The sequence below is a fragment of the Eurosta solidaginis genome, chromosome 1 (genome assembly GCF_040869045.1).
Source record: "Eurosta solidaginis isolate ZX-2024a chromosome 1, ASM4086904v1, whole genome shotgun sequence".
In the NCBI taxonomy this organism is placed as follows: domain Eukaryota; kingdom Metazoa; phylum Arthropoda; class Insecta; order Diptera; family Tephritidae; genus Eurosta; species Eurosta solidaginis.
Window position 1 is genome coordinate 95,953,577 of NC_090319.1, and position 27,534 is coordinate 95,981,110.

General features: G+C 44.9%; 3 protein-coding genes across 8 annotated transcripts in view; 1 reads left to right on the top strand and 2 right to left on the bottom strand.

The window, feature by feature from the left end:
- mRpS9 (mitochondrial ribosomal protein S9) overlaps positions 1-3,027 on the bottom strand; it is a 137,584-nt gene extending 134,557 nt beyond the window's left edge. Inside the window, exons 1-6 of one of the 2 annotated variants that reach the window (XM_067759253.1) lie at positions 2,868-3,027; positions 2,584-2,802; positions 1,453-1,626; positions 1,281-1,366; positions 960-1,204; positions 770-885 (exon numbers count right to left, since the gene is read on the bottom strand). In XM_067759253.1, coding sequence (XP_067615354.1) covers positions 770-885; positions 960-1,204; positions 1,281-1,366; positions 1,453-1,626; positions 2,584-2,802; positions 2,868-2,966 — 939 coding nt within the window. In that variant the 5' untranslated portion in view covers positions 2,967-3,027. The remainder of the gene's footprint in view (positions 1-769; positions 886-959; positions 1,205-1,280; positions 1,367-1,452; positions 1,627-2,583; positions 2,803-2,867) is intronic. The other variant, XM_067759256.1, reaches the window with a different exon arrangement.
- Positions 3,028-11,117: 8,090 nt separating this feature from the next.
- Taf7 (TATA-box binding protein associated factor 7) overlaps positions 11,118-27,534 on the bottom strand; it is a 58,853-nt gene continuing 42,436 nt past the window's right edge. Inside the window, exons 2-4 of one of the 2 annotated variants that reach the window (XM_067759251.1) lie at positions 15,001-15,122; positions 12,391-12,600; positions 11,118-12,320 (exon numbers count right to left, since the gene is read on the bottom strand). In XM_067759251.1, coding sequence (XP_067615352.1) covers positions 11,235-12,320; positions 12,391-12,600; positions 15,001-15,096 — 1,392 coding nt within the window. In that variant the 5' untranslated portion in view covers positions 15,097-15,122 and the 3' untranslated portion in view covers positions 11,118-11,234. The remainder of the gene's footprint in view (positions 12,321-12,390; positions 12,601-15,000; positions 15,123-27,534) is intronic. The other variant, XM_067759252.1, reaches the window with a different exon arrangement.
- The window catches only part of EMC1 (ER membrane protein complex subunit 1), a 42,936-nt gene continuing 30,757 nt past the window's right edge, over positions 15,356-27,534 (top strand). For 2 of the 4 annotated variants that reach the window (XM_067759232.1, XM_067759236.1), the window contains exons 1-5: positions 16,572-16,695; positions 16,754-16,939; positions 17,005-17,656; positions 17,749-17,895; positions 18,487-18,787. In XM_067759232.1, coding sequence (XP_067615333.1) covers positions 16,833-16,939; positions 17,005-17,656; positions 17,749-17,895; positions 18,487-18,787 — 1,207 coding nt within the window. In that variant the 5' untranslated portion in view covers positions 16,572-16,695; positions 16,754-16,832. Of the gene's footprint in view, positions 15,416-16,571; positions 16,696-16,753; positions 16,940-17,004; positions 17,657-17,748; positions 17,896-18,486; positions 18,788-27,534 lie in introns of those variants that run through there. The other 2 variants (XM_067759235.1, XM_067759233.1) reach the window with 2 other exon arrangements.

Below are 27,534 nucleotides of genomic sequence, written 5' to 3' on the forward strand. Positions count from 1 at the left end.
CCGTAAACGCTATACTGAAGAAACGCATACAACGGAGCCGAAACACAGGTCACTCCTAGCAGAAGCGTTTGGACTAAACGACATAAACGAGCCACACGAGAATCATTCTGTAGTAGAGCAGCCTTCGAACGTAACCGACTCTAAAGCGACTCCAAGTAACACCATCGTAGTTCCACCGCAACTTCGGGTTACTACGGCTGATAACGTCAGTACAAGTGAAACACCTAGACGGTCTACACGGAAGGTTAAACCAGTGATGAGATACTCCCCAGGCTAAAACGCAGTTCTCCGGTACTTTACAATTTAACAGGAGAGGTGTTGGAGCGACAGGCAACCCTGCTCACCAGTTCACCTATACATACATAAATGATACCTTAATATATGAACTGTCAAATAGAACTTGTTGGCAGATGTTTTAGTGACTTTTGACGGCGCACGTGTTTGAGCAGATCTCGACTTTTCTATTACTTTCTTACGTGTATTATACTTTCTATTAATAAAGATGTTATATGAATTCAACAAAACATATTACATAAACGTTGCAATGGCCCAAATTGTCTCGTCGATTAATTATCTTTCGAATATGTTTATAAAATATGGATATCTAACAAATCTACAAGGGGCGATCATATTAAATTGTTACATAGATAGTCGAGATAGTACCTTAATGGTGCTCGTTACCCGAGCGTATCTACATATAATTTCCACAGCGTTATAATAAAGCATAACCGTTTTTGAAATTTTAAATAAAACTTAAAACAAAACTCACCTGCTCACGACTTTGCAACTCCTCAAAATATGTTATATCTTGTCCATTGATTGTAATTTTTCCTGTACCAGGCAACCTTATTGTGACATCACCGCGTGCGGTCTTACGTAAACATTCTAGATACAATGAAAAAATAATTGTGCTTTAATTTTAACCATGAAAACAAGGATTATTTATGTAAACAAAATACCATAAATAGTAACATATTGACGCCCATCTGCATCAAATTGCGGTTTAGGTATTTCCAATTGTTTGGTTTGATCCAAAAGAGGTTTAGTAAATTTCGTAAAGAAATCACGGCTTTTATATGAAAATGGTAGCGATATTAAACGATCCATGGCATTTGTAAAGTTTGTGTACTCCAAGTCGTTAAGAAATTCAACTAACTGTTTTTCAAGTTGATCCTTGGGTAGCCACTGGAAGCCGGTGAGATCACTTTAATTTGAAGGGAATTCTTTATGTAACTACAAATATGGCACACAAATAGTTGAATATAAAATATTTAGCTTACACTTTTTGATTTGGATCAGCGTGAATGCCACGACGCAACATACGTTCCTCGAGGTCATACAATTTATTCATCTCCTCGACGATATCCTGCATGTAAAATACGAATAAAATAATTTCATTTAAATTACTACTCATAATAAAATTTGTAATTAATACAACAAAACACCGCTTACATGTAATAATTTAAAGAAATTCGGCCGTCCCGTATAGAACATACTGTGAAAGGGGCGACCAGTTTCATCAAACTCTGCTGCTTTGCGTGTTGGAAAGACTTCTTCGGGGCTCTTCATTAAAGGTCGTGCACGCTTGTCGTATAAGCCAGACGGGAAGAGATAAGCAATAGCGTTCTGAAGTAATACACAGATAGATAAAGCACGTGGAATGTTAATATTCGTTCTTTGGCCTTTTTATATTGCATCATCCATGGGGATTCAGATTGTGCTGCTCTTCTTGAGAAAATTAATTTTAATGTTCCAAGAAGAGAACTTAGGAGCTTTTACCCTTTTTATGGCATTAATAGTAGAACTAATTATGCGAGAAATGCCCCAATTACCCGCGCTATGAGTGAATTTAATAAGATCTCATATTTTGTCGAACTTGATTTCTCTTTGTCGAAGAACGTTTTTATTAATTTATTAAAGTGTGTTTTTAGTTATCAATTCTTTTATATTAGGCTGTAAGTGCTAGTTTTTCACTGACTTGTTAACTTTTTGTATTTCTTAATTGTAGTTTTGTTTTTTAATTGTATGAAAATTGTTAGTAGTCTGTAAGAATTTTGTTAATAATATGCTGTATAGTTTTTTCATTGGTAGTCTGTAAGAACATGTGTTCATAAACTTAATAAATAAATGGTAAATGGTAAAATAAGGCGATATGTTGTTGTTGTTGTTGTATTAACGATAAAAACACTCACCGAAGGCTTTGGGGAGTGTTATCGATGCTGACAGTCCTTTGCCGGATATAGATCCGGTAACAAAGCACCATTAAGGTACTAGCATGGCCATCTCGGGAACGATTTATATGGCCACATTAAACCTTTAGGCCATCCCTCCCTCCCTCCCCACCGCCAAGTTCCATGAGGAGTTTGGGGTCGCCAGAGCCTCGTCTGTTAGTGAAACGGGATTCGCCGCTCGAAGGTGAGGTTGACAGTTGGGTTTGGAGAAGCTATATATTGCGCTGTCAACCAGAAAAGGTTTCGCTACACAACGCCTTGAATCTGGTATTTTAGTCGCCTCTTACGACAGGCATACCTACCGCGGGTATATTCTAACCCCCTAACCCGCGATATATATTTGTTTACTTACATCGACATCTTCTTGCGTAAACGTTTCGGGATCTTCACCCATCATATTCGCCAAATGCCGTTTGCCAACTTGATATTCAAACTTTTGTGTTTTCATAAATTCATCATGTTCACGCGCTCGCTCCAAATATGCTTTCATAGCTTTGCTAACTTTCGTTTTTTTCACCGCCAAAGGTGCTGCTTGGACGGTCACTTCGGTGCCATAGCACCGGCGTTCCTGCTGCAAGTCAAAGTAGAGGTTAGAAGAACTCCATAATACAGTTTTAGATGGAATTCAATATTTACCATTTGTTCGACATAGCTCCCAGAGATTCTACAAACATTTTGCACAGAATTTCTGTGAGATTTTAATTGATTTATACCAAATCGTAGTGCTAACGCCATATCGTACGTCCAACAATCAAAGATGACCCAACAATGTCCAAGTTGAAAGAAATGGAAAGAAAAATTTACAAAAATTCAAACAGCTGATTTGAGAAAATACCCAATTGGAAAAATTATGCCTCACACATGGCCAAGGCGAATCCATACCAGGTGGTGGCAAAGCGAATTCAACCAATTCGCCGTGCAGAAGAATGTCAAGTCAAAAGAAAATTTTCATTGATTTCGATTGACTGACATATTGTTGTACAAGGCTTTGTATGGAAAATTATCAAGAAGAAGCAATCAGCTTTTGGGATAACTGGGATGCTCTAGTATTTTGCGGGGTGTACTTCCGAGCAGGGCTCCTCCTCGTTGACTGCGAGGACGAGAAAACCGCAAAGTGGCTCGAGGAAGTAGTGCCAACACTCGAGGGGTGGACAGGGACACAATTATGCACAAGGCGCGGGGATGACATACCGCCCACGCATAACGTGACAATGTTCCTCCCCAGGAGTGCGGACCGCCCCAGAGAATTTGCGATCCGGCTCCTCGCTAACCAGAACGAGGGCCTTAAGACGCAGAGGTGGCGCGTTATAAATAGCAGCGCGGAAGAAACGGGCCTACGTCTCGACGTGGGCATTGATGAAGAATCCTACCAGCTCACACGTAGGAATGGATTCAAGCTGCACTACAGGTACGGGTTGATCCAAGTAAGACCCTGGAGGCAGAAGCTACCAGGGAATAGTGAGCGGCAGGAAGACAAGGCGGTCGAGGACGCCGACATAGACAAGATGTCGGACGAGGACATGTCAGATGCGAGCACCGACACCATCAAGACTCGTGTGACTACAAACTCTCCTACCGCAGCGAGTAATAGCGATGAGGTCGCGGAACAAACGGAACAACAAATACCCACCACACAGGAGCTCATTGAGGGATTGGACCTCCAAGAGCTGGCACTGGACAAGCGGAATGACAGCGAAAGCGGGCTGTCGGATTACGACGACCCGATGAGGCCGGCCGGGCCAAAATGACCGGCTTAAGCATACAGATAGCCCAGATCAACCTCCACCACGCCATTGCAGCTTCGACTGTACTGGCGAGGAGGTTTGCCTCGGATGATCTGGGCATAGCCCTCATACAGGAACCTTGGGTATACAAGGGACAGGTGAGGGGCCTTAATGTAAGTAACAGTAGAGTAATTTGGGATCTCTCCCAGCAGAGACCTAGAGCATGTGTAACGCTAAAAGCAGATATTAACTATTTTTGCATTACAGAGTTTTTAAGTCGAGATCTGGTGGCGGTACAAATAGGTGCGGAAGTCAATGGTGAAGACTCCAGCATTGTGCTAGCCGCAGCCTACTTCCCGGGGGACGACAACATGGTCCCCCAGATAACGTACAGAAGCTGGTAGCTCACTGCAGAAGAGCGAAACTTCCTCTAATCATAGGAAGCGATGCTAACTCCCACAATACGGAATGGGGCAGCAGTGATACCAACCAAAGGGGTGAGTGTTTGCTAGAATATATAGCCAGTAATGATTTAAGCATATACAACGTCGGGAGTAAACCGACGTTTGTTACGAGAGCTAGGGCAGAAGTCCTTGATATAACGCTCGGCAACAACCTAACTGAGAATATGATCTCGAGATGGAGGGTCTCAGAAGAACCCTCCCTTTCGGACTATAGAATCATAAGGTTTGAGCTGGGCGCTATGTCGGGGCAAACCAACCCTAGAAGAAATCCCAGGAAAACAGACTGGGACAGCTACAAAAGTATTATAGAAGCTAACATAGATAGCCTTAAGAGTAAAGGCAGAAGTACCAATTGTACCAAGTTAGAGAGCAGGGTGGAAAGGGCAAATCAAATAATGATAGATGCCTATAACTCCAGTTGCCGGGTCTCCTTGATTAAGGGTAAGAAGGCAACCCCCTGGTGGTCTTATGACCTGACGTTGCTAAGGAGGAAAGTCAGGAAACTCTTTAACGAGGCAAGGAGAACCGGAAACTGGGAGGAATACACCCAGAATCTAACTAAGTACAATAAGGAGATAAGAAAAGCAAAAAGGGAAAGTTTTAGGAATTTCTGTGAGGGAATTTCCAGCACGCCTGCAGCGGCAAGGCTACACAAGGCTCTAGCCAAAGAGCAGAGACAGACAAACCTAGCAATCAGGCTCCCAGACGGTACCTTTACCGAAACGGTGGAAGAGCGAGCAAAGGCCTCGCTGCAAGCGCATTTTCCTGAGGCCTCACCGCAAGTACCGGAACCTGTGTTCCCCAGAGTTAGACCAACCCCATCAGACTGGCAACTAGCAAACTCCCTCTTTTGTGAGGGCAGAGTCAGATGGGCAGTGGAATCTTTTGAGAAATACAAATATCCGGGGGTGGATGGCAACTACCCGGCGCTAATGCAGCAAGGGACACAGATCATCCCACATCTTGCCAGGATCATGAGAGATAGCCTGGCACTGGGATATATACCCACGATGTGGAGAAGATCAAGAGTAGTATTCATACCAAAAGTAGGTAAAAAGGACTATTCACAAGCGAAGTCCTTCAGACCAATAAGTCTAACCTCCTTTGTCTTGAAGGCAATGGAAAAGATAATAGACCAAGAAATCAGGTCATTATAGCCAGCATGCCTACAGAGCGGGTAGGTCCACGGACACAGCTTTGTACCAGTTAACATCTGAAATACAGAGGGCGTTCGAAACAGGGGAAACAGTGCTTTGCGCTTTCCTTGATATCGAGGGTGCCTTTGACAACACATCTCACGAAAGCGTAAACATAGCACTGCAGGGAAGAGGAGTTCAGTTGCCTATCCAGAGATGGATTGATAATCTACTCCGTACAAGAATCGCTGAAGCTCAAGTAGGCAGCAGCAGCGCAGTTAAGGTTATTACCACGAGAGTGTGCCCCCAGGGAGGTGTCCTGTTACCCCTTTTGTGGAGCCTAGTAGTGGATGAACTCCTGCAAAATCTATCAGACAGTGGCATAAGATGCCAAGGATATGCTGACGACATCGTCATAATTGCAAGGGGTAAATTGGAGAGTACGCTCTGTGACATAATACAAAGAGCATTGAACATTACAAGGGAATGGTGCGCCAATGTGGGTCTTAACATCAACCCATCTAAGACAACCATCATCCCCTTCACCAGAAGAAGGGTCCTACCAGCCCTGAGAGCAATAACAATAGATGGCGTGTAACTAGAATATGGAACCGCAGTGAAATACTTGGGGATCATGTTTAACACCAAGCTCTTATGGAAACAACACTTCGACTCCATGAAGACTAGGGCCACGAGGTCCATCATGGTATGCAAACGTCTAGCAGGCAAATCATGGGGCTGTAGCCCACACGTGCTAAGATGGATGTATACCATGATAGTAAAACCTATGATAACATATGGCTCAATAGCCTGGGCATCAAGAACAACTCGGGCGACGACGAGGCAAGCACTGTCAAAACTTCAGCGACTGGCATGTGTGTGCATCACTGGAGCTATGCGCACATGCCCCACAACAGCGCTGGAAGCTATCCTCGATCTAACCCCGCTGCATTTATCGATAGAGCAGTCAGCCAAGCGAGCCCTCCTTAATATCGTCAAGGAGGGCTCGGGCAAAGGTAAAGTCATATCGTCTCGGAACATGGAGGAATTGAGAGAGAAGATCCCAATCTCTCAACTCCCGAGGGATGATATCCTCAGGCAGATAGTATATGAGAAAAGATATAAAGTAGAACTGGGAGACAAGGGTACGCGGGAAGAAAACAGAATTGAGAGCATTCAGCAGCTAAACAGTATAGTATGGTATACCGATGGCGCTAAGACCCCAGAGGGGATTGGATCTGGAGTCGTTGGACCCAGAGCCAATATATCAATACCCCTGGGAGCATACCCGAGCATTTTTCAAGCGGAGGTATTCGTCACAAGCCAGTGCGCGGACCTGAACCTTCAGCGAAAATACTCCAATGAGAAAATTGCCATACTCAGTGACAGCCAGGCCGCCCTCAAGGCCATCTAGGCATTTGAAATAAAATCAGCACTAGTCTTTGAGTGCGTGGAAAGGCTGAATCAACTAGGAGCACACAATGAACTACTGTTGGCCTGGGTTCCTGGCCACAGGGGAGTCGAGGGAAACGAGCAGGCGGACAGCCTGGCCAGAGAGGCAGCAACGATACGACCTATTGGTCCTGATCCGTTCCTGCCAGTAGGCCCGCAGGAAATTAGGGGGCATCTATTAGCAGAAGAAAAGGAAAAGAGGGAAAAACACTGGCGTAATATGCCAGGCCTGAGACAATCTAAGCTACTGTTAGGGGGTTACTGCACAACTCGATACAGGGCATTTATAGGCCTCTCGAAAAATAACCTAAGAATTCTAACAGCTATTCTTACAGGACACTGTAGACTGAACAGCCACATGCAAAAGCTGGGTATAATATCGAACAACACATGCCGATTTTGTGATCGATCAGCGGAGACGGCGGACCATATCCTCTTGGAGTGCGATGCAATCTCAAGACGTAGAGCTAAGTTTATGGGCTCACCATGGCCGGAGCATTCTCACATCAAATCCCTCAAGCCAGGTGAACTGCTAGGGTTCATCAGAGATGTCGGCTGGGATGAGGTGTTGTGAAGCAGTTGAGGGCACAATAGACCAATGGTCGCAGTGCGATCCTCAATTAATTATCTATCTATCTATCTAACCAATTCGCCGTGCAGAAGAATGTCAAGTCAAAAGAAAATTTTCATTGATTTTGATTGACTGACATATTGTTGTACAAGGCCATTGTTTACTATATAGTTTGGCAACTTAAACAGAGGTTATGTTGCGAATAGAGTGGAAGGCAGTGGACTAGGCAGTCGAATGTCATAAAATGAAGGAATGGTGTTCGCAGTTTTTTCAATATTAAAAAAAAAATTGATAAAAGCTTTAATAAAAATAAAACTACTGTTTTAATAACAACAAAAACGCCTTATATATTGTATGTACATAAATTTGTAAAGATTATCTCACCTTAAAATTTGAGTTAAATAATCTAAAGTTTTGTTTTGAAACTGAGTCGAGAACTGTTCGTGTGAATGTGCGAATTTTCACCGATCAGCTGTTAGTTGCGCTACTTGGTAAAATTTACAATGTGCAAGGCTTTGTATGGAAAATTATCAAGAAGAAGCAATCAGCTTTTGGGACAACACCACCTCTACTGAATTCGCCTTGGGAATGACATTCGACAATGTTGCTGTAATGACAGCTGTTGTTGGATCTTTTCGTATGTACCTTACGATATCAGCCGTATTGCAGAAAGAACGAATCTTTCAGGTCATACTAGCCCTCCTTCTGTACGGAGGTTGGGCTTCCTACTAAATGAATGGAAGCATATTTTCATATTAGGTTGACAATTGGGATTCCATTAAAAAGCTATCGCATCCAACCTCGGCGGTCCCCATTGTTTGGTGGTTACGGCTCGCATACCGAACCAAAGGTCCTGGGCAGTCCTGTTGTTGTTGTTGTTTTATTAACGATAAAGACACTCACCGAAGGCTTTGGTGAGTGTTATCGATGTTGATGGTTCTTCCGGTAGCAAAGCACCATTAAAGTACTAGCATGACCATCTCGGGAACGATTTATATGACCATATTAAATCTTCTGGGTCATACCGCCTTCCCCACCCCCTAGTTCCGCGAGGAACTTGGGGTCGCCAGAGCCTCGGCTGTTGATGAAACAGGATTCGCCATGGGTAGGTGAGGTGACAATTGGGCTGAAGAAGATATAATATTTGGTATTTTAGTCGCCTCTTACGACAGGCATACCTACCGCGGATATATTCTAATCCCCCTAACCCGCTGGGGTCCTGTTGTTGTTGTTGTTGTAGCGATAAGGTTGCTCACCGAAGGCTTTGGGGAGTGGTATTGATGTGATGGTCCTTTGCCGGATACAGATCCGGTACCACAGCTCCATTAAGGTGCTAGCCCGACCATCTCGGGAACGATTTATGTGTGTGAGGACCCAAATCCACCGGCTTTGGAGCCCACACATTCGAACCTACAAATATTTATCAAAACTCATTAAAACGTGTATAAATCCTACTTGAATTACAATGAATTTATACATATAGCATGTAAAATGTACAAAAAACTGAATTATATGAACTAAATTTACACATAAAAAAATAATCATTTTTGAATTACCCTAATATACATGTAAACATTCATGACAACATCTAATTTCTTCGTTTAAATAATTGTCTCTGCCCGCATACGGTAAATATTTTGGTTGAACATTATAATTTCCACAGATAACCCATAACCGGCTGGAATTTCAAATAATGCTGGGATTACAGCAATGCAATAAGCAACGCACATAAGCTCCCATTGCAAGAACACCAAAAACATACAAACATACGTATACCAAGCTATTGCGACCAAGCACAACAGGCATTAAAGCGAACCGTCGGGGCGGACATCGCACAAAGAGAAACGAAAAAATGCAATGTACTAGGAACGGTCACGTTAGCATACCAACAACACAGCGTGGGTACTAGACACAAGTTACCTACGAAGGGCAACCAACTCGTCGACAACAACAAGACCCAAAAGGCAAGCAGCAGAGGGAAAACAAAAATAACTATGCTAGCTAACTGGAGATGCGTACCAACGAACTCACATGTTAGGGGGGGCAGTACAAGAGGCATTTTTACATACGCAATTTGGAGATAAATACTTATAATGCGATATATGGGTAGAATAAGACAGTTAAATGTAAGATACCTTAAGTAAATACATATGTATAATAAGTAAAATTTATTGTAGGATAACTGTCCACCTGCGCGTGGATAAGTATAAAAGGGCGACAAATTTCGCGAATTGAGACAGTAGCCAGCTAGGTATAGTAGCCTGCTAACGCCTTGTTTAGCGGTGAATGGGACTCCTGGGATTTTTCCATCTCACGAGTTCTTTATTTTAGCGACTTTGGGGGTTTTTCCAACCCCATCGTTAGAGGGATTGTGGTGGTTTTTCCACCTCCGCAACCTTCAGAAAGAGCAGGGTATTCTTAAGCTATATACTCGGTGGGGGTTTTACCAACTCCACCGACTGGGAGGAAGTGGTGGTTCTCCACCTCCACTTTCTTTACGAAGTAGCCTGAGATTTTTAGTTTAAGCGTAGTCCCGGTGGGGGTTTTCCCAACCCCATCGGCGTAGAACCGACGGTGGTTTCCCACCTCCGTCGCCATAGTTTTAAGGGTAGTTTGAATATTTCGGAATAAAGAGTTTATAACGTTTCTTTTTAACAACAAAACGGGATCTTTCTCTTTAAAAGGAGACGATAGGGATTCTTCTCTAATTCCACAGGGATCCTGGACGGACTGAGCATACCCCGGCGCAAGGAAAAGTCCGTCACATGTGGCCACATTAAACCTTCAGGCCACTCCCTCCCTCCCCACCCCCAAGTTCCATGAGCAGCAATACCAGAAGGTAGTAGTAGCGCAGCGTACCGGATTCATATACGGCAAACGACTGCCCACATCGTTACATTCCCATACACCTTCGGAAAATTTTCTGCATTTACAGCAACAACAACAGTGTATCAACTTGACATCAAATACATTCAAAAGAAGGCGGTCAATTAGATTATAGATAATTAGAGCTCAATCACACCCGATTACTGCAACAGGTCATGGACTGCACCACGAGGCCCCCGTCATTCTAGCATAACTTCGATATGGATACTGATACAGGTTAAAGTTTAAGGCAGTTATCCCACACCCTCCATTGGTAAGGAACTTGTAATCGGAAGAAGTTTAGATATGTAGCTTATTCTTCTAATAGCAATCCGTCGCCCATGCTATGTGCAGTTTCTCAGAACCCATTTTTAATACCACGAAACCGAATTTGGCGACATGCCGACGTGAGTGAAGAAAAAGAGGTAGGGAAGGTAGGAAGAAAGTAACATATGCTGTGTCTAGTTCTTTTTCTTCTCCTAGCGATAATGCCACTCCCTGAAGGTTTTGCATGGTTATTTCATTAGTCGAGCCTAACTTGAATAACTACCCAACAATCAGCAAATCATTGCTCAGTGCTATTGTAATAAAAGTTCCTGCTCGGCTAAAATGAGTCACTTCCATATAACCGCTTGTTGTGATTCCAAAATGGTTTGATATATATGCCTAATATATTATTTATGTCGCTCTGAATATATTACTTTATTTCATAGATAAAGCATAAGAACTTATACATATTTCACACATACATTTTTTTATCAGATTAAACAAAAAAATCAAATCTCTTGTTCTTACAATATATTTTCATAGTCCTTTATTTCTGCCTCCCTATCTTCCATTTGATTTTGCAAATTATCCAATGCCTCTTGCAAACGCTGCTTCAGCGTTGGATTTTGTATAGATGAAATTTCTTGTGCTTTTTGAGTATGTTGAGTTTTCAGTTCGTCATATTGCCGACGCAATTCAGATATTCTACTATGAATTTGTTCTGTATTCAAATTTGGAGTTGTTATATTAGTCTCGCTTGAATAGTCATCATCATAATCGGTACGTTTTTGCTCTTCAAAATACCGACTTGGAGCAGCTAGATTTGAATTGGAGCCATCAAATTTGGACATCATACAATCTCCGTCCCGCTTCGGACTATCAAACATAGATTTATCAAATTCAGTTACGCTTTCTTGCATGTTGGTTATTGTATTGACATTAGCAGTCGCCGAAGCATCAAGCATACTATTAGAGCGCCCACCAGTGGGATCAACACCAACCCCGCCATTACCACCAATAGAAAAGTCAGACATACGCGTATCATCTGCTGACAGTCTGGACATTTCCTCGAGATCACGTAGACGTGATGTATCCCTTCGCATGTCGCCTTCATCATCAGAAGAGGAAACCTCTTCACCAAAGATATCATGCTCGCCCACACCACCCATAGGTGCTGACCTAGATGGTCCATATTCATCTTCGCCATCGGATTCAACATTAATGTCTTTTTGTGAAGATGAATCATTGTTCTTGTCACCTTCATTCATTGTTTCATCATTATATTCTTCTTCGCCTTCATTATATTCCCTAATTGATTGTTGATCCAATGAACGTTTGTCTATGTCTTCATTGATGATTTCGAAGTCTACTTTCACGGCATCATTATCTATACGTAAAAGGCGTTTTACCTCCTTTTCAATTTCAGGTGCTTCAACGTTTTTCTTTTTTAATGTTTTACGAAAACGGCGTTTTCGCACATTTTTGCATGGTGCCGTAATTCCGTGTGGGAAAAGAAATTTCTTATCAACCTTGTTTGGATCCTTCTTTTTACCCTTATTGGGTGACTCTTTTTCCGGATCTATTGCATCTGGTTCTTCCTTGCATATCATCTATTCAATATAAGTGGGGAAGAAACAATTTACGAAAAAGAAATTGCTTAATCTATGTAGATATTCTCACCACTTGACAAATGTCAGCCGATTTATAGAAATTTTTATTATCGATCGTTTTCAGGCACTCTATAATTGTAGGCAAATCTAGAACTTTCGCATGTAATAGCCATTGATCAAAGCGCAGTTCCCCATAACGCAGCTCGTTGTCCAGCTTAATTGTCATTCGATCCTTAAGGTTTCCTGTCTGTATTGCTTCGTGTAGTGCTTTTGCTGGTTCCTAATAAAGAGAAAATTACCAAAAAAATTTCGGTAATTATTTACTTTAGCTCACAACTGCTAAAACTCGTCCAAAAATATCGGGAGAAGTGTCAAAAGACGCGTCTTGATCACAGGACCACGAATCCGAGAGCGGAGAATAAAAAGTTTTTTTCTGTGGAAGGATATTTACAAAAAACCGATGGCCCCGGAGCGCTCCGAAAGCGCACACGGGCTCCAAGAAGAAGAGAGGGCAGAGAAGCAGTAGGCAACGCACGTACTCCAGGCAATTCCTGGAAAGCCTCACGAGAGAGGCGGCAATGCTCTTCTTAGAGCATCAGAGGGATGAATCCCCCTCCACAAGCACTGGAGTTTACAGAGAACCGGCTCTTAAAACCGCGAACCCCAAGGGCAACACCAAAACCCAAGGAGAGCAGCGCGGGCCCGAATATCACTCGAACCAAGAAGCAGAGAAACCCGCGATCCCCAGTGGACCCCTATCCACTGCTGAGCAGCGCGGGCAAGGTAAACAAGGAGAGCAGAAGGTGGCGGCAGGCAACAAACCCGCGATCCATGGAGGGCCCAGTACCTCCATTGCGCAGCATGGGCCGCAAGATAAAGCAAAAGTTTTGACTGCCGGAGAGCAAGAAAAGCTGACAAAGGAAGGCTACGACGGTGCATCCAAGCACGAAAACCACCACCCTAGCAGTCCCTCTGGAGGGACGAGAAAGTCTAGGCGCTCACCGTCGGAGCATGCCTCACGTAGCAGCTCACAGAGCACCTATGGAAAGTCCCAGGAAGGGAAAAGCAAAGAGCGGAACCCGGAGGAGTGGAAGCGGCCTAACAGAAGGCACAACAGACAACCTGCTCTTCCACTACGGGGTAGTCCAGGAGCGCTAGATGATAAGAGGCGCTTTGGACTAAGTGGGGCGGGGGTAAAAAGATATCTCCGATATCTCGAGGAAGGCCTGTCGCCCAAGGAGGCAAGAGCCAGGGCAGATGAGCGGAGGCATGAACCAGACCACGGGCAGAGAAAAGCCAATGCTTAAAGAGGAAGTAGAGAAGGGTCCTGAGCCGTTCCTGCCAGTAGGCCCGCAGGAAATCACAGGACATCTACTATTAGAAGAAAGGGAAAAGAGGGAAGAACACTGGCGTAATAATGAGGCAATCTAAGTTACTGCTGGGTGGCTACAACTCAACTCGATATAGGGCATTAATGGGCCTGTCGAAAGATAACCTGAGGATCCTAACAGCTATTCTTACAGGACATTGCAGACTAAACAGCCACATGCAGAAGCTGGGCATACTATCGAACAACACATGCCGATTTTGGGATGATCAGCGGAGACGGCGCAACATATACTCCTGGAATGTGACGCAATCTCAAGACGTAGGGCTAAGTTTTTGGGCTCACCATGGCCAGAGCATTCTCACATCAAATCCCTCAAGCCAGGTGAACTGCTAGGGTTCATCAGAGAAGTCGGCTTTGATGAGGTGCTGTGAAGCAGTTGAGGGCACATTAGGCCAATGGTCGCAGTGCGATCCTCAATTAATTATCTATCTACCCCAACATTACAACAACCACATGAAAATCGGCAACTTCAACTGCAAATATCTCCGGACAGAGATAAAATGTTTCTTTTTCGGTTTCGGATTATTAATACTGATGTCAATACGCGTCTGTTGACACCTCTCTCGATATTTTTGGACGCGTATTAGCAGTGTCATGCTGTCGTATAGAATTACCGAAATAAAATTTCGGTAATAGTGCAGTTTATGGTACCCACCGAAATTTGGGCCAAAATTTTCGAGTGAGGTATCAAAGTCACGTATTCACGTCTAGATCAAGAATCCGAAAGCGGAAGTTAACTTTTTTAACCCGTTCAAAAGATAACCAAAAAAGACCCGCGGGACCCGCCGAAACCGGGGGTGGGATCCATAGTATTTTTGCGCAGAACACCTTTCTGCGTTGGCGGCCTTCGGCCGCGCTTATAAAAAATAACCCTGGGCTACGCCATGCCAAGTCCGGGTGTGTGGTATAACCGTGGCTACCGCCACGGTGATGCACAATTTTTTTTGTGGGTAAAACACAACAACAACCACATTAAAATCGCCAATTTCAACTGCAAATATCTCCGGGCAGAGATACAATTTTTCTTTTCCGCCTTCGGATTATTGTTCTCAAGATTAGTACGCGTCTTTTGATACCTCACTCGAAAATCTTGACCCAACTTTAGGGTGGGTACCGTAAACTGCACTACTACCAAAATTTCCAACTTCCGCTTTGGGATTCGTGCTCCTTGGTCCAAAGCGCGTCTTTTGACACCTATCCCGATATTTTTGGGCGAGTTTTAGCAGTTGTGAGCTAAAGTAAAGAATTACCGAAATTTCTAAAACTACCTCCCTATGAAATTAGTATTACCTCTGGTAAGCGCAGTATAAATTGATTCTCCAAATCAACGCCATCGTCCCGGGGTTTGGATTCATGTTTTACCTTCTCGCTTTTCTTTTCAATCATATTTTCCACTCAAAATATAATTTTTGCTATAAGAAAGCCGTAACAAATGTAAAATTTATTTTTATTTACTTTCTTCTTCTTTCCTGACGAAAGTCACCCTAGTGATTCTAGTCAGGGTTGCTGCTATTTGAAATGTGTATTCAAATGATTATACCATTGTGAATTCATAATGGATTATACATATCTGTAGTACTACATGTAAAATATGAGTCATATATGACACGTATATGACACAAATTTGCTAAAGGTTTCGCGGGAATGGAGAGTGTGAATAAGCTGGCAATTCTTTACTTTGGCTCACAACTGTTCATATGTACAGGTCGGAAAATATCGATAAGAGTGTTTAAATTGGGAATCCAACAAAGGAAATGAAAAATTTGGCAAACGTCTAATTGAGGGGTCGACTGTTAAACGCTACCAAAAATATCGAGAGAGGTGTCAAAAGACGCGTATTATTTTATCTATGTCCGGAGATATTTCCAGTTGAAGTTGGCAATTTTCATTTGGTTGTTGTAATGTTGAACCCACAAACAAAATTGTGAACATAAGTGTTTTGTGCGGATATAGTTTTGGTCTCCAAACCGGTGAAATTTGTTATGTTAATAGTCTAGTCGACTGCTAATACGCTACCAAAAATATCGAGAGAGATGTCAAAAGACGCGTATTAATGTCGAGAACAATAACCCGAAGGCGGAAAAGAAAAATTTTATCTCTGTCCGGAGATATTTGCAGTTGAATTTAGCGATTTTCATGTCGTTGTTGTTGTGTTTGTACCCACAAAAAAAATTGTGTATCACCGAAGGCCGCCAACGCAAAAAGGTGTTCTGCGAAAAATACTATGGATCCCACTCCCGGTTTCGGAGGTATCCTCGGGTCTTTTTTCGGTTTTTCGTTAATATCTTTTGAACGAGTAAAAATTTTTATTTTCCGTCTTCGGATTATTAATACTGATGTCAACACGCCTCCTTTGACACCTCTCCCGATATTTTTAGTAGCGTATTAGCAGTCGACCCCTCAACTGGACTATTACCTTTTTTATAAGCGCGGCCGAAGGCCGCCATCGCAGAAAGGTGTTCTGCGCAAAAATACTATTGATACCACCCCCCGGTTTCGGAGGTACCCGTGGGTCTTTTTCCGGTTTTTCGTTAATATCTTTTGAACGAGTTAAAATTTTATTTTCTGCCTTCGGCTTATGCGTCGTTTGGCACCTCTCTCGATATTTTTGGACGCGTATTAGCAGTCGACCCCTCAACTGGACTGTAGTAGGAGCGGCATTTTGTCGCATAGAATTACCTGTAATTCTTTACGACAGCATGACACTGCTAATAGTGATGTCAAGACGCGTCGTTTGATACCTCTCTCAATAATTTTGGAATCCCGATTCGCCAAGTGAAGCATATAGATTTCTCCACTGTATTCAGTTTCGAATCTCTAGCTTTATAATTTATAATTTCTTTGCTTTTTGCGTGTAAACAGCAGTCTGTAAATCATTCACGATTGAGTAGTCAAGAAGAGGAATCTGGCAAAATTTGACAGTCACTTGATTATTCTAGTTTAGCTAATTTTACTTTTATTCTTTTCTCACGTTGCATTGGCCGGGTAATAATTTATAATTATTAATTAAAATATAATTCTGGTAACATTCAGATTGTTGTAGAAAAACTCGTCAGTCAAAAACTCTTGAATTATCCTTAGTAACTTATAAGCCTTCTACAGAGTCCAGCGGCCATTTTACCATGTTTTTGCGAGGAACTAGTTGTCATGGTGCTTTAATTATGGGAACAGTTTTATTAATATCTTGTGTCGATGCATTATACGAGGATCAAATAAAAAAGTTCGATTGGTAAGTAGATAGCATAATTTCAAAAATATACTCAGCTAGATTTATTATTTTGCAAATGCTTGTAGGCGTGTACAAAACATTGGGGCAATACGACAGGCGCAACTTGAATTGAATTCCCTTAGCCCACGTTTGTTGGTAAGTACACACGAAAATGTAATTGCAGTTCTGGAACCCCAGACGGGAGAGATGTTGTGGCGCCAAGTGCTTGAAAATCCACCACGCGGAGAGTTGAAACTAATGCAAGTTGGTACTGCGACGGTAAATATAAATGAACCAGAGAGTACGGCGGCAGCGCGCACCAATTCTAAACACGGGTTTGACGCTCTTACCGTGCAGGGGCATGCACCAGCTTTAGTGCGTGGCTGGAATGTAGCTGGTGGTAGTTTGGAGTGGGAGTGGTCACTAATGCCATTGCAAATAGACCGTGCAGACGCAGCCTTTTGGTTCTATAAAAATGGTTTATTATATCATGTTATGCCAACATGGCGTAGCCACATTGAAGTTACACCCTATTTTGCCACTACGGGGCATGCAACTGAACCAACCGGTAAAATATCGGCCGCATGGATTAATGCTGATAATTGTGCACAAAGCGGTGTATATTATACTTGTTTGGATGGCAACAAACTGATAGGTATCGATTTGACAGCGAGTCAACCACAAGTACTTCAAAAATCTTTAGGAGATATACCAAAAGATAAACTTCGCGCTGTTGAGGTAAATAAATATTTAATTCCGCATTTGTATATTTGAAGCAATGGTGGGCAACTTTATTTTCTTCATATTGTTTATTGTTATTATCTCGATAGGGTATAAGCGGCGCATATTTGATTGGTAAAACTTTAATCAGCATTCACGAATCTACTGCAGTATGTAGTAACTACAAAAGTAGGAGTTTCCTATTAGGAAAATTAAATCAACGTCGTGTATTAGCGCAGGCCGATGTCGTAAATAATGTAAGTATAAAACCAAGAGACCTATACATACCTACCTAGGGCACACCGCGATCTAGCTAAGCTAGAAGGAGCTAACGCGAAAAAATCACCGTTTAAAGAAAGATTAGTACTTACCTAATGATATTACGCATGTTCCAGAAACTAGCACCATTAAGGAAAAGACACTCGCTGAAAGTTTTACGGATATAGATCCGGTACGTTCCGGTAACATGCACCACTAAGGTACAAGACCGACCATCTCTAGGCACCCCCCCCCCCCCCCCCCCCCCTGCTAGTTCCATGGGGAGCTTGGGGTTTCCAGAGCTTCGCCTCCTTGAATCATTTGGGATTTTGTTCGTCTGTTACAGCAGGCATACCTGCCGCGGGTTTATTCTAAGCCCCCTAACATGCTGGGGTTGTGGTGATTGGGCTAATAAATATGTGTGTAGGATTCGCCTTGCGTAGGTAAAAAGAAAAAATTAAAATTGCTTTAGTGCATATGGCGCAGACAGTCGAAGTTATCGTAGCTTTTTTTTTCTAATTGAGAGCTGTTTAGATCAAGGGGCTTGACATATATCATAGCATTTAAACTTTCTTTATAACAATTTCCAGGAACTACAAATTCGTGGACATTATGCAGATAGTTGTGAGCCAGTGCCAGATATGACAATCAATATGGACTACCCAGATTACTATGGTAATCCCACATTGAAAACTTTCGCTTGTACATCGAATAGAAAAGGTTGTATGTATATACTGGGTACAGAAGATGAAGCCATATTAGCTGTAAGGCAAAGTAAGCTGTTATGGGTGCGTCAGGAGTCGTTTGCAAATGTAGTAGCAAGTGAATTTATTGATCTACCACTTGCTGATTCAGAGGGGACGTTAGAGAACGAAATGAAAGGCAATACAGGTGAGTAAAAAAAAGTTGGCATTGTGCGTACAGATAATAAATGAATTCGGAAAAGGCATTCTTAAATGAAGTGTTCTGTTCTAATGGCAGAGCACTTGTTGGTTTTTCTAAATCTTTGATGTGGTGTGAGAACCGTATAAGTCGACAAAGAAAATCGCTTCCCTAGTCAGCCGGTTCTATGTACCGGAACGACTTGGGATTTTCCCCAACCAAGGGCTGTCATTTCAGTGTAACCCCATTTAATTTATTGCGTCCCTCCCACAAATTGTCATCCTCCCAGCATATCCTTGAGCGAGACTGCCCATATTCTCCTGCCCCGGGAAGGCGTCGAACCGAAATCGGGACCTGTACCTGATTCCGGTCCAGAGAAATCGCTTTGCTACGTTTGCAGGAAAATGATCTTTTTAGGCCAGTCGCATTCTTGCCAGTGTGTCACGTGTAAGGGATGGTTACACTAGACGGGATGTTCTGGGTTAGACCCAAAAACCCGTCTTTCTCGTAGCTTTTACAAATCTCTTGTGGTACCTTCTGTTCATGCCCAAGAGCGTCCCGTAGTCTACGCCTTTGCGCACAGAAAAGACCCCGAGAGCGGAAATGGAGGCGGTCTCGCGTTTATCACCCACTCGGCAATATAATCTTTTTGATCCCGATATCGGCCGTAGGGACAGTGTCTGAAACGTCAAGGCATATCTGTCCGGTCACCAACATCCGCATCCCTCCTGCCACCTGTTGCCCCAGTGAATACTGCCGTGACATCAGCGCACTACTCACTGGCGATAATCACATTATCTTAGGCGATTTCCATTCCCACCACGATCTGTGGCATTCCAACCTAAAGGCGGATAGCAGGGGCGAGATGTTGGCAGATCAAATAGAAGAAGGGACGTTCTGCACGATAAACGGAGACGCCCCCACTCGTATAATGGGAAGCTGTCACAGTTCGCCAGATTTATCAATCGTGAGCGTAGGACTAGTAAACTGCGTTAACAGGCAACCGATGGTAACATTGCCATCCGACCACCTACCCATACTTCTTTCGCTCGGGCGATCTTCCGACTTCATCACTACTGAAAAACGCACTTTCATCAATTTTAAAAGAGGAAAGTGGGAAGATTACAAAACTTATACTGACAATGGTTTTGCTGCGCTTTCTATCGCGACTGATGCCCTTCAAGGAGAGCGTGCTTTCCGCAAGGTCATTGAATCAGCTCGTTTTATTTCCGCCGGAATAATCCCGGAAATCCGGTCATATTCTAGAGCGGAGCTCGGAACGGCAAGAGAACGTGAACTTATAAGACAGCACGACCCCGGCGACCCCCAAATAAGGGATATAAACCCACGCATCAGATTGCTAGTGGATGAACACAAGCGGGCGAAATGGGAGGAGCACTTAAATAATTGTAACCTCTCTGCAGGTGTAGGTAAGCTATGGTCCAGCGTAAAGTTCCTTTCGAACCCGACTAAGCACAATGACAAAATTTCCATCGACTTTGGTGATAAAGTGCTGTCGGATGCGAAAAATTGCTCGAGCGATTTCTGCCGACAATATGTAATGCGTTCTACGGTTGACAAAGCCAGACGCGCACACAAGCATAAACACAGCGCATCCGCAATTACCATCACCGCCAAAGAAGTTGAAGATGCCATAGAAGTTGAAGATGCCATCCTTCATGCTAAACCATCTTCAGCAGTAGGCCTAGACGGCATAGCCATGTCAATACTTAAAAAACTAGGCAAAGAGGGATTTAATTACCTAGCGCATGTCTTGAACCGCTATTAAAGCCTGGGTAACCAGCTAACATGGGAGATTCTTATCGTCCGATATCTCTCCTATTGCCAATAGCTAAGACACTTGAAGCCACGCTTCCCAAGGCAGTCGGTTCTATGTACCGGAGCGACTCGGGATTTTTCCCGACCAAGGACTGTCATTTCAGTGTGACCCCATTTAATTTGTTTCGTCCCTCCCACAAATTGTCATCCTCCCAGCAGCTCCTTGCAGCAGGACTGCCACATATTCTCTTACTCCGGGAAGGTATCGAACCCAATCCGGGTCCGTCTCCTGACCCCGGTCCTGAGAAATGGTTTTGCTGCATTTGCCAGAAAAGAATCTTTTTAGGACGGTCATACTCTGTTCAGTGTGTCTCGTGCAAGGGATGGTTGCATCGGACAGGTTGTTCTGGGCTTGATCCCAAAACCCGACGTCCACGTAACTTTTATAAATCTTTTGTGGCTCCTTGCTGCTCACGCCCAAGGGCGTCCCGTAGTCTACGTCTAAGCGTATCCCCACTACCTTCCAGCAGCTTCGCTGCTCAGCAAGCCACAACAAGTACCCGCTGCTGCTCGCGCCCCACGGCGCCAACAACTCAAACAGCTGATACCACTCATAACTACTACCTTCGTAGTAGAGCTGGTAGCAATGCTGAGCATCAGCCCCTGCCCCCGTCTTCTTCTCCACCCCTCTTTTCTGGCAGCAATCGTGCAGGTCAGGGAAACAGACTCTTAGTCCCTGCCTCCGTTTGCACCGTCTGCCAGCACAGAATATATAGGTTTGCGACATCCGCTCAATGCAGCTCCTGCCTTGGGTGGTGCCACTTTCCTAGATGTTCTGGTCTCCGCGACGGCAACCCCTCGACGGGTTTCATCGCGCCATGTTGCCAGGTCGCAAACCCAAATCATCCGGGTACCCCAATGCTTGCCCAAGGGCGCTCAGTCCCAAGCCCACAACAGCAATTGCGTCCTGGCCTTCCACAACCTAGGCGTAGTCACCCCTCACTTACCCCTAGAGTGGCGGCGTCACCCCTCATGCACTTCAGAATTCTGCAGTTCAACTGTAATGGACTAACTGGGAAGATTACGGAGATAGTCGATTTCATGAAGCGGCACAACATCCGCATTGCTGCGATTCAAGAGACTAAACTCACAGCAAGATCTGCATTGCAGACCTGCTCTGGTTATAATGTCGACAGGAAAGACCGCGAGAGCGGAAATGGAGGCGGCCTCGCGTTTATTATACACCACTCTGTGCAATATCATATATTTTATCCTGGCATCGACCGCAGTGACAATGTCTTAGAACGTCAAGGCTTATCTGTCCGGTCAGGCGATGCAAATCTAGAAATCATCAACATCTACATCCCTCCTGTCACCTGTTGCCCCAGTGGATACCGCCCTAATATCGAGGCCTTACTCACTGGCAACAATCGCATTATCTTAGGCGATTTCAATGCCCATCACGACCTATGGCATTCAAACTTGCGGGCGGACAGTAGGGGTGAGATGTTGGCGGATCAAATAGACGAAACGACGTTCTGCACAATAAACGGAGACGCCCCCACACGTACGGTAGATATCGCCAGATATCTCAATCGTGAGCGCAGAACTCGTAAACTGCGTCAACTGGCAGCCGATGGTAACATTGGCATCCGACCACCTGCCCATACTTATTTCGTTCGAGCGTACCGCCGACTTCATCGTCACCGAAAAACGCACTTTCATAAACTTCAAAAAAGGAAAGTGGGAAGAATATAAATCTGCAACAGACAGCAGCTTTGCTGCCCTCCCTATCCCGACTGATGCCCGCCAAGGGGAGCGTGCCTTCCGTAAGGTCATTGAAACCGCCTCGGCACATTTCATTCCCGCCGGGAGAATTCCCGAAATCCGGCCCCACTTCCCGGCGGAGGCCGCGAGCTTAGCAAGGGAACGCGACCTTATAAGACAGCTTGATCCAGGCGACCCCCAAATAAGGGATATAAACCAACGCATCAGATTGCTTGTGGACGAACACAAGCGGGCGAAATGGGAAGAGCACCTAAGAGGTTGTAACCTCTCTACCGGTGTAGGTAAACTTTGGTCCACCGTAAAGTCCCTATCGAATCCGACTAAGCACAAAGATGAAGTTTCCATCGCCTTTGGCGATAAGGTGTTGTCGGATGCGAAAAAATGCGCGAGCGCTTTCTGCCGACAATATATAATGCATCCTACGGTCGACAAAGATAGACGGAGAGCCAATAGACGTGCACATAAACACAAACTCAGCGCGTCACCAATTACCATCACCGCTAGAGAGGTTGAGGACGCCATTGGTCGCGCTAAACCATCCAAAGCAGTGGGCCCAGACGGCATAGCCATGCCGATGCTTAAAAACCTAGGGAAAGAGGGTTTCAAATATTTAGCGCATGTCTTCAACCTGTCTCTTTCCACCTTTGTCATACCCGAGAAATGGAAAATGGCCAAGGTGGTCCCGCTACTAAAGCCTGGGAAACCAGCTAACGTAGGTGAGTCATATCGTCCGATATCTCTCCTATCGCCAGTGGCAAAGACGCTTGAAGCCATTTTGCTCCCTCATTTCCAAGCACATTTGCAGCTAGCCCCTCATCAGCATGGCTTCAGAAAACTCCATAGCACTACCTCCGCGCTAAATGTCATTAGCACCCAGATAAATTGCGGTTTGAATCAATATCCCCACCATAGAACAGTACTCGTAGCGTTAGACCTATCAAAAGCTTTTGATACGGTCAACCATGGCTCGTTACTGCAAGACCTGGAAGGGTCTACCCTTCCCCATGTCTTAAAAGGTGGACCGCAAATTGTCTGGGTGGTCGGCAGGCATCGGTGCAATTCAGAAACGAAACATCAAAACAAAGGAGAATTAAACAAGGGGTGCCACAGGGTGGTGTCCTATCCCCGCTTTTGTTTAATTTCTACATATCTAAGCTACCTTCACCACCGGAAGGAGTCACAATCGTTTCCTACGCCGATGACTGCACAATAATGGCCACAGGCCCAGGCCCAAAGATCGATGAGCTATGCAATAAAATAAACGGCTATCTTCCTGATCTCTCCAGTTTTTTCGCCTCGCGAAACCTGTCATTGTCACCGACTAAATCTTCCGCGACCTTATTTACAACATGGACGCCCCAAATGTCGACCATATTGAACATCCACGTCGATGGCACTACGCTACCGACTGTCCTACACCCCAAAATCTTGGGTGTGACGTTTGATCAGGATCTACATTTTGGTGCGCACGCAACCGCAATTGTTCCAAGAATTCAGAGCCGTAATAAAATCCTCAAATCCCTTGCTGGCAGTACCTGAGGAAAAGATAAAGAAACGCTCTTGACCACATACAAAGCAATTAGCCAGCCGATTACGTGCTACGCGTCACCCATATGGTCGCCAAGCCTAAAAACCACCCACTGGAAGAAACTACAGGCCTGCCAAAATACTGCTCTCAGAATCGCCACGGGCTGTCTTCTTATGTCCCCAGAACACCATCTGCATAATAGGCGAGAATACTCCCCATCAGGGAGAGAAATGAGATGCTGACCAAACAGTTTCTGTTGAATACCCAGAAACCTGGGCATCCCAACAGACATCTAATTGACGAACCAGCACCGCCTAGGGGCCTAAGGAGTCATCTCCGTAAGCATTTTGAGGAAATATGGCACCTGAGAACCCAGCCGTATGAAGCGGAAAAACACAAGCAGGTCCTTGGTGAACTCCATAGATAGGCGTCGGACCTTTATGTCGGGAATTGCCCGGTGAATCCAGTGCTTGAAGAAAAATATCCAGAACTCGCAGAAGAGGAACGCATACTCCCCAGGGAAACGCGTGTCACTCTTGCTCAACTTCGTTCTGGATACTGTAACAGGTTAAACTCTTACCTATCCAGAATCAACCCCGACATACAAAATGTATGCCCTGCTTGCAATGTGTCCCCACATGACACCAACCATCTCTTTAATTGTAATGTGGAACCAACGCCTCTAACACCCCTTTCCTTATGGTCCACCCCTGTTGAAACGGCAAGTTTCCTTGGACTTCCGTTAGAGGATATTGATGACAATTTGTGATCGGTCGCGGCTATTAGGTGGGGCGAGCATTGCTACAACAACAACAACAACAACAACACTTGAAGCCATTCTGCTTCCCTATTTCACTACAAATTTAAGTCTTCATCAATCAGCATGGCTTTCGAAAACTACATAGCACTACCACCGCCAAAAGGTGGACCGCAAATTATCTGTCTGGCCGGCAAGCATCGGTGCAATTCAGGAGCATAACATCTAAACCCAAAAGAATTAAACAAGGAGTACCAAAGGGTGGTGTTCTATCCCCGCTTTTGCTTAACTTCTACATATGGAAGCTACCTTCTCCACCAGAAGGAGTCACTATCGTTTCCTACGCCGATGACTGCACAAAAATGGCCACAGGCCCAGGCCTACAGATCGATGAGCTTTGTAACAATAAACGGCTACCACCCTGATCTATCCAGTTTCTTCGCCTCGCGAAGCCTGGCATTGTCACCTACCAAATCATCGGCGACCTTAGTTACAACATGGACACGGCAAATGCCGACCATATGGGACATCCACGTTGATGGCATTACGCTACCGACTGTCTTACACCCAAAAGTTATGGGTGTGACATTCGATCAGGATCTACATTTTGGAGAGCATGCAACCGCAATTGTTTCTAAAATCCAGAGTCGTATGAGGTGGGGTTTTCTAAGGCTGGGGTAACGCTCAGTCAATCCAGAGTCGAGTAAAGGTCCCACAAACCCCTACTGAATAACTACACAATATTTATGTGTTGTGTTCGTAACACGGCTGGAGGTATTAGGCGGGCAGCAGCTTTCCGTCGCAAGATGGTGAGGGGGGTGGAGCGGCGGCTAACGGTCGTTGGAGCAGAGGAGGTTAGGTAGGACGGATGAACGGTCGGGTAACGGACGGATTGGTACGGCGGTAAGTAGGCAGCGGCGGGATAGAAGCAGCGGCTTAACGGCGGTAGGATGGGGAACGGCCAACGGTCGTCGTAGGAGCGGCGGGACGGATGCAGCGGCTTAACGGCGGTAGGATGGCGGACAGCCAATGGTCGTCGTAGCAGCGGCGGGACGAATGCAGGGGCTTAACGGCGGTAGGATGGCAGACGGCCAACGGTCGTCGTAGCAGCGGCGTGAAGGATGCAGCGGCTTAACGGCGGTAGGATGGCAAGCGGCCAGCGGCCGTCGTAGCAGCGGTGGGACGGATGCAGCGGCTCAACGGCGGTAGGATGGCGGACGGCCAACGGTCGTCGTAGCAGCGGCGGGACGGATGCAGCGACTTAACGGCGGTAGGATGGCAAGCGGCCAGTGGTCGTCGTAGCAGCGGCGTAACGGATGCAGCGGCGGCACCAGAGGAGCGACGATGCGACGGCAGCGGAGGTGGGCTACGGAGCGCGTACTAGGGCCGGGGTGAGGGGGAAGCAGGCTGGCAATGGTTTTTACCTGGACAGCGGCGGCTCGTTCCGGGCGGGGTCGGTTGGCGGTATCGGATTGATCGGTAGTCTTCGGCAGGATCGGTAGTCCGCGGGGTCGGTCACCTGGGGAAGAGACTGCGAGGATATTTTAGTGCTGATTTCACCGCTGGACACCCCCGCCTCCCTACTTGCACACTAGTAGAAGGTGCGTAAGGGGGGCGGGGTTGTATCAGCCGAAACACCGTGGGTCGACTCGTGTGCACCTTAACGGCACAGCGGTAGCCCCTGTGTACACGCATCGGCTCACGGCCGAAACCTGAGCTGAGGGGAAGGGGTCGAATGGTCATGAAGGCGTCGGGCCGCTCAACACCTAGGAGGGCGCGGGGGCAAAGTAGCACAAGGCATCCTCCCCGTCGTCCTTACCCAAGTGAAGGGTGACCCGCGCCATGACGGCGCCCCTACCACTCAGCCAGCCGAAGCTAGGACTGAGGGGGAGGGGTTGTATAGTCATTAAGGCATCGGGCCGCACAACACCTAGGAGGGCGCGGCATCCTCCCCTTCGTCCTTACCTAAGTGAAGTGCGCCCCTTCCACTCAGCTAGCAGGAGGGAAAAGTATGTCTTTAAAAAGACATCCACTCCCGCTGGCTCACCTGCGAGGACTGAATTGCAAAAATACAAATTCGCTGTTTGTATGGGTGGTGCCCCAAACTGGTTGAGAAACCAATACACCATTATTGTGATTTTCTTGTGTTGACGGAACACACCATTGGTGTTTGCTATTAGTCGTTGGTAGCGTGTTGTTATTTACCATAGTGGTTGTTGGCTATGCTATAGAAAAAAAAGTACAGGGAGGTTCAGGTTTAAGTGAATAAGGAAATACAGGGGGGTTACGTTATTGTAATTGCTCCTAATTGGATGGGCCGAAGCACTGCTACAACAACAAAGAAAGATTAGAGTTGAGCACACAGCATGCTCTGTTTGATGCTGCATAAGAGAATATATATCTACGTTTTTTGGTTGGGTAGGTTTTTTAGGAAAAATTTGACTACGCTATACAATTGCCCCTAATATTTGTCGGGGCACATATTAATATGAAGTTATATGTGCAAGTTTTATAAAAACGGGTATTTTGTACAGACTAGGTACAAAAATATTAAGACTAAGTACTTAGAACACAAAAAAAAAAAAAAAAAACTGCATAGAAAGTAAAATTAAATCTTAATATAAAAAAACACGTGTCACTATGTTTGGGGCCAATGGACTCCTAAACTACTGAACCGATATTGAATTTGTTTTGCACTCCGTGTGTAGTTTCGTCTAACTAGAAATAGAGTGGGGTTGAGGTTATATCTCAGTTTATAGTCGCAATATTATTTTATTGCAAATTTTTTATTTGTTTATACGTAATAATAAAATGTTACGTATACGCACCGGTACTCACATTTTCAGGTGGTGCGGATATACTTCCGTGTAATTGGTTGGTGTTTAATTAAACAACGTGCTTATT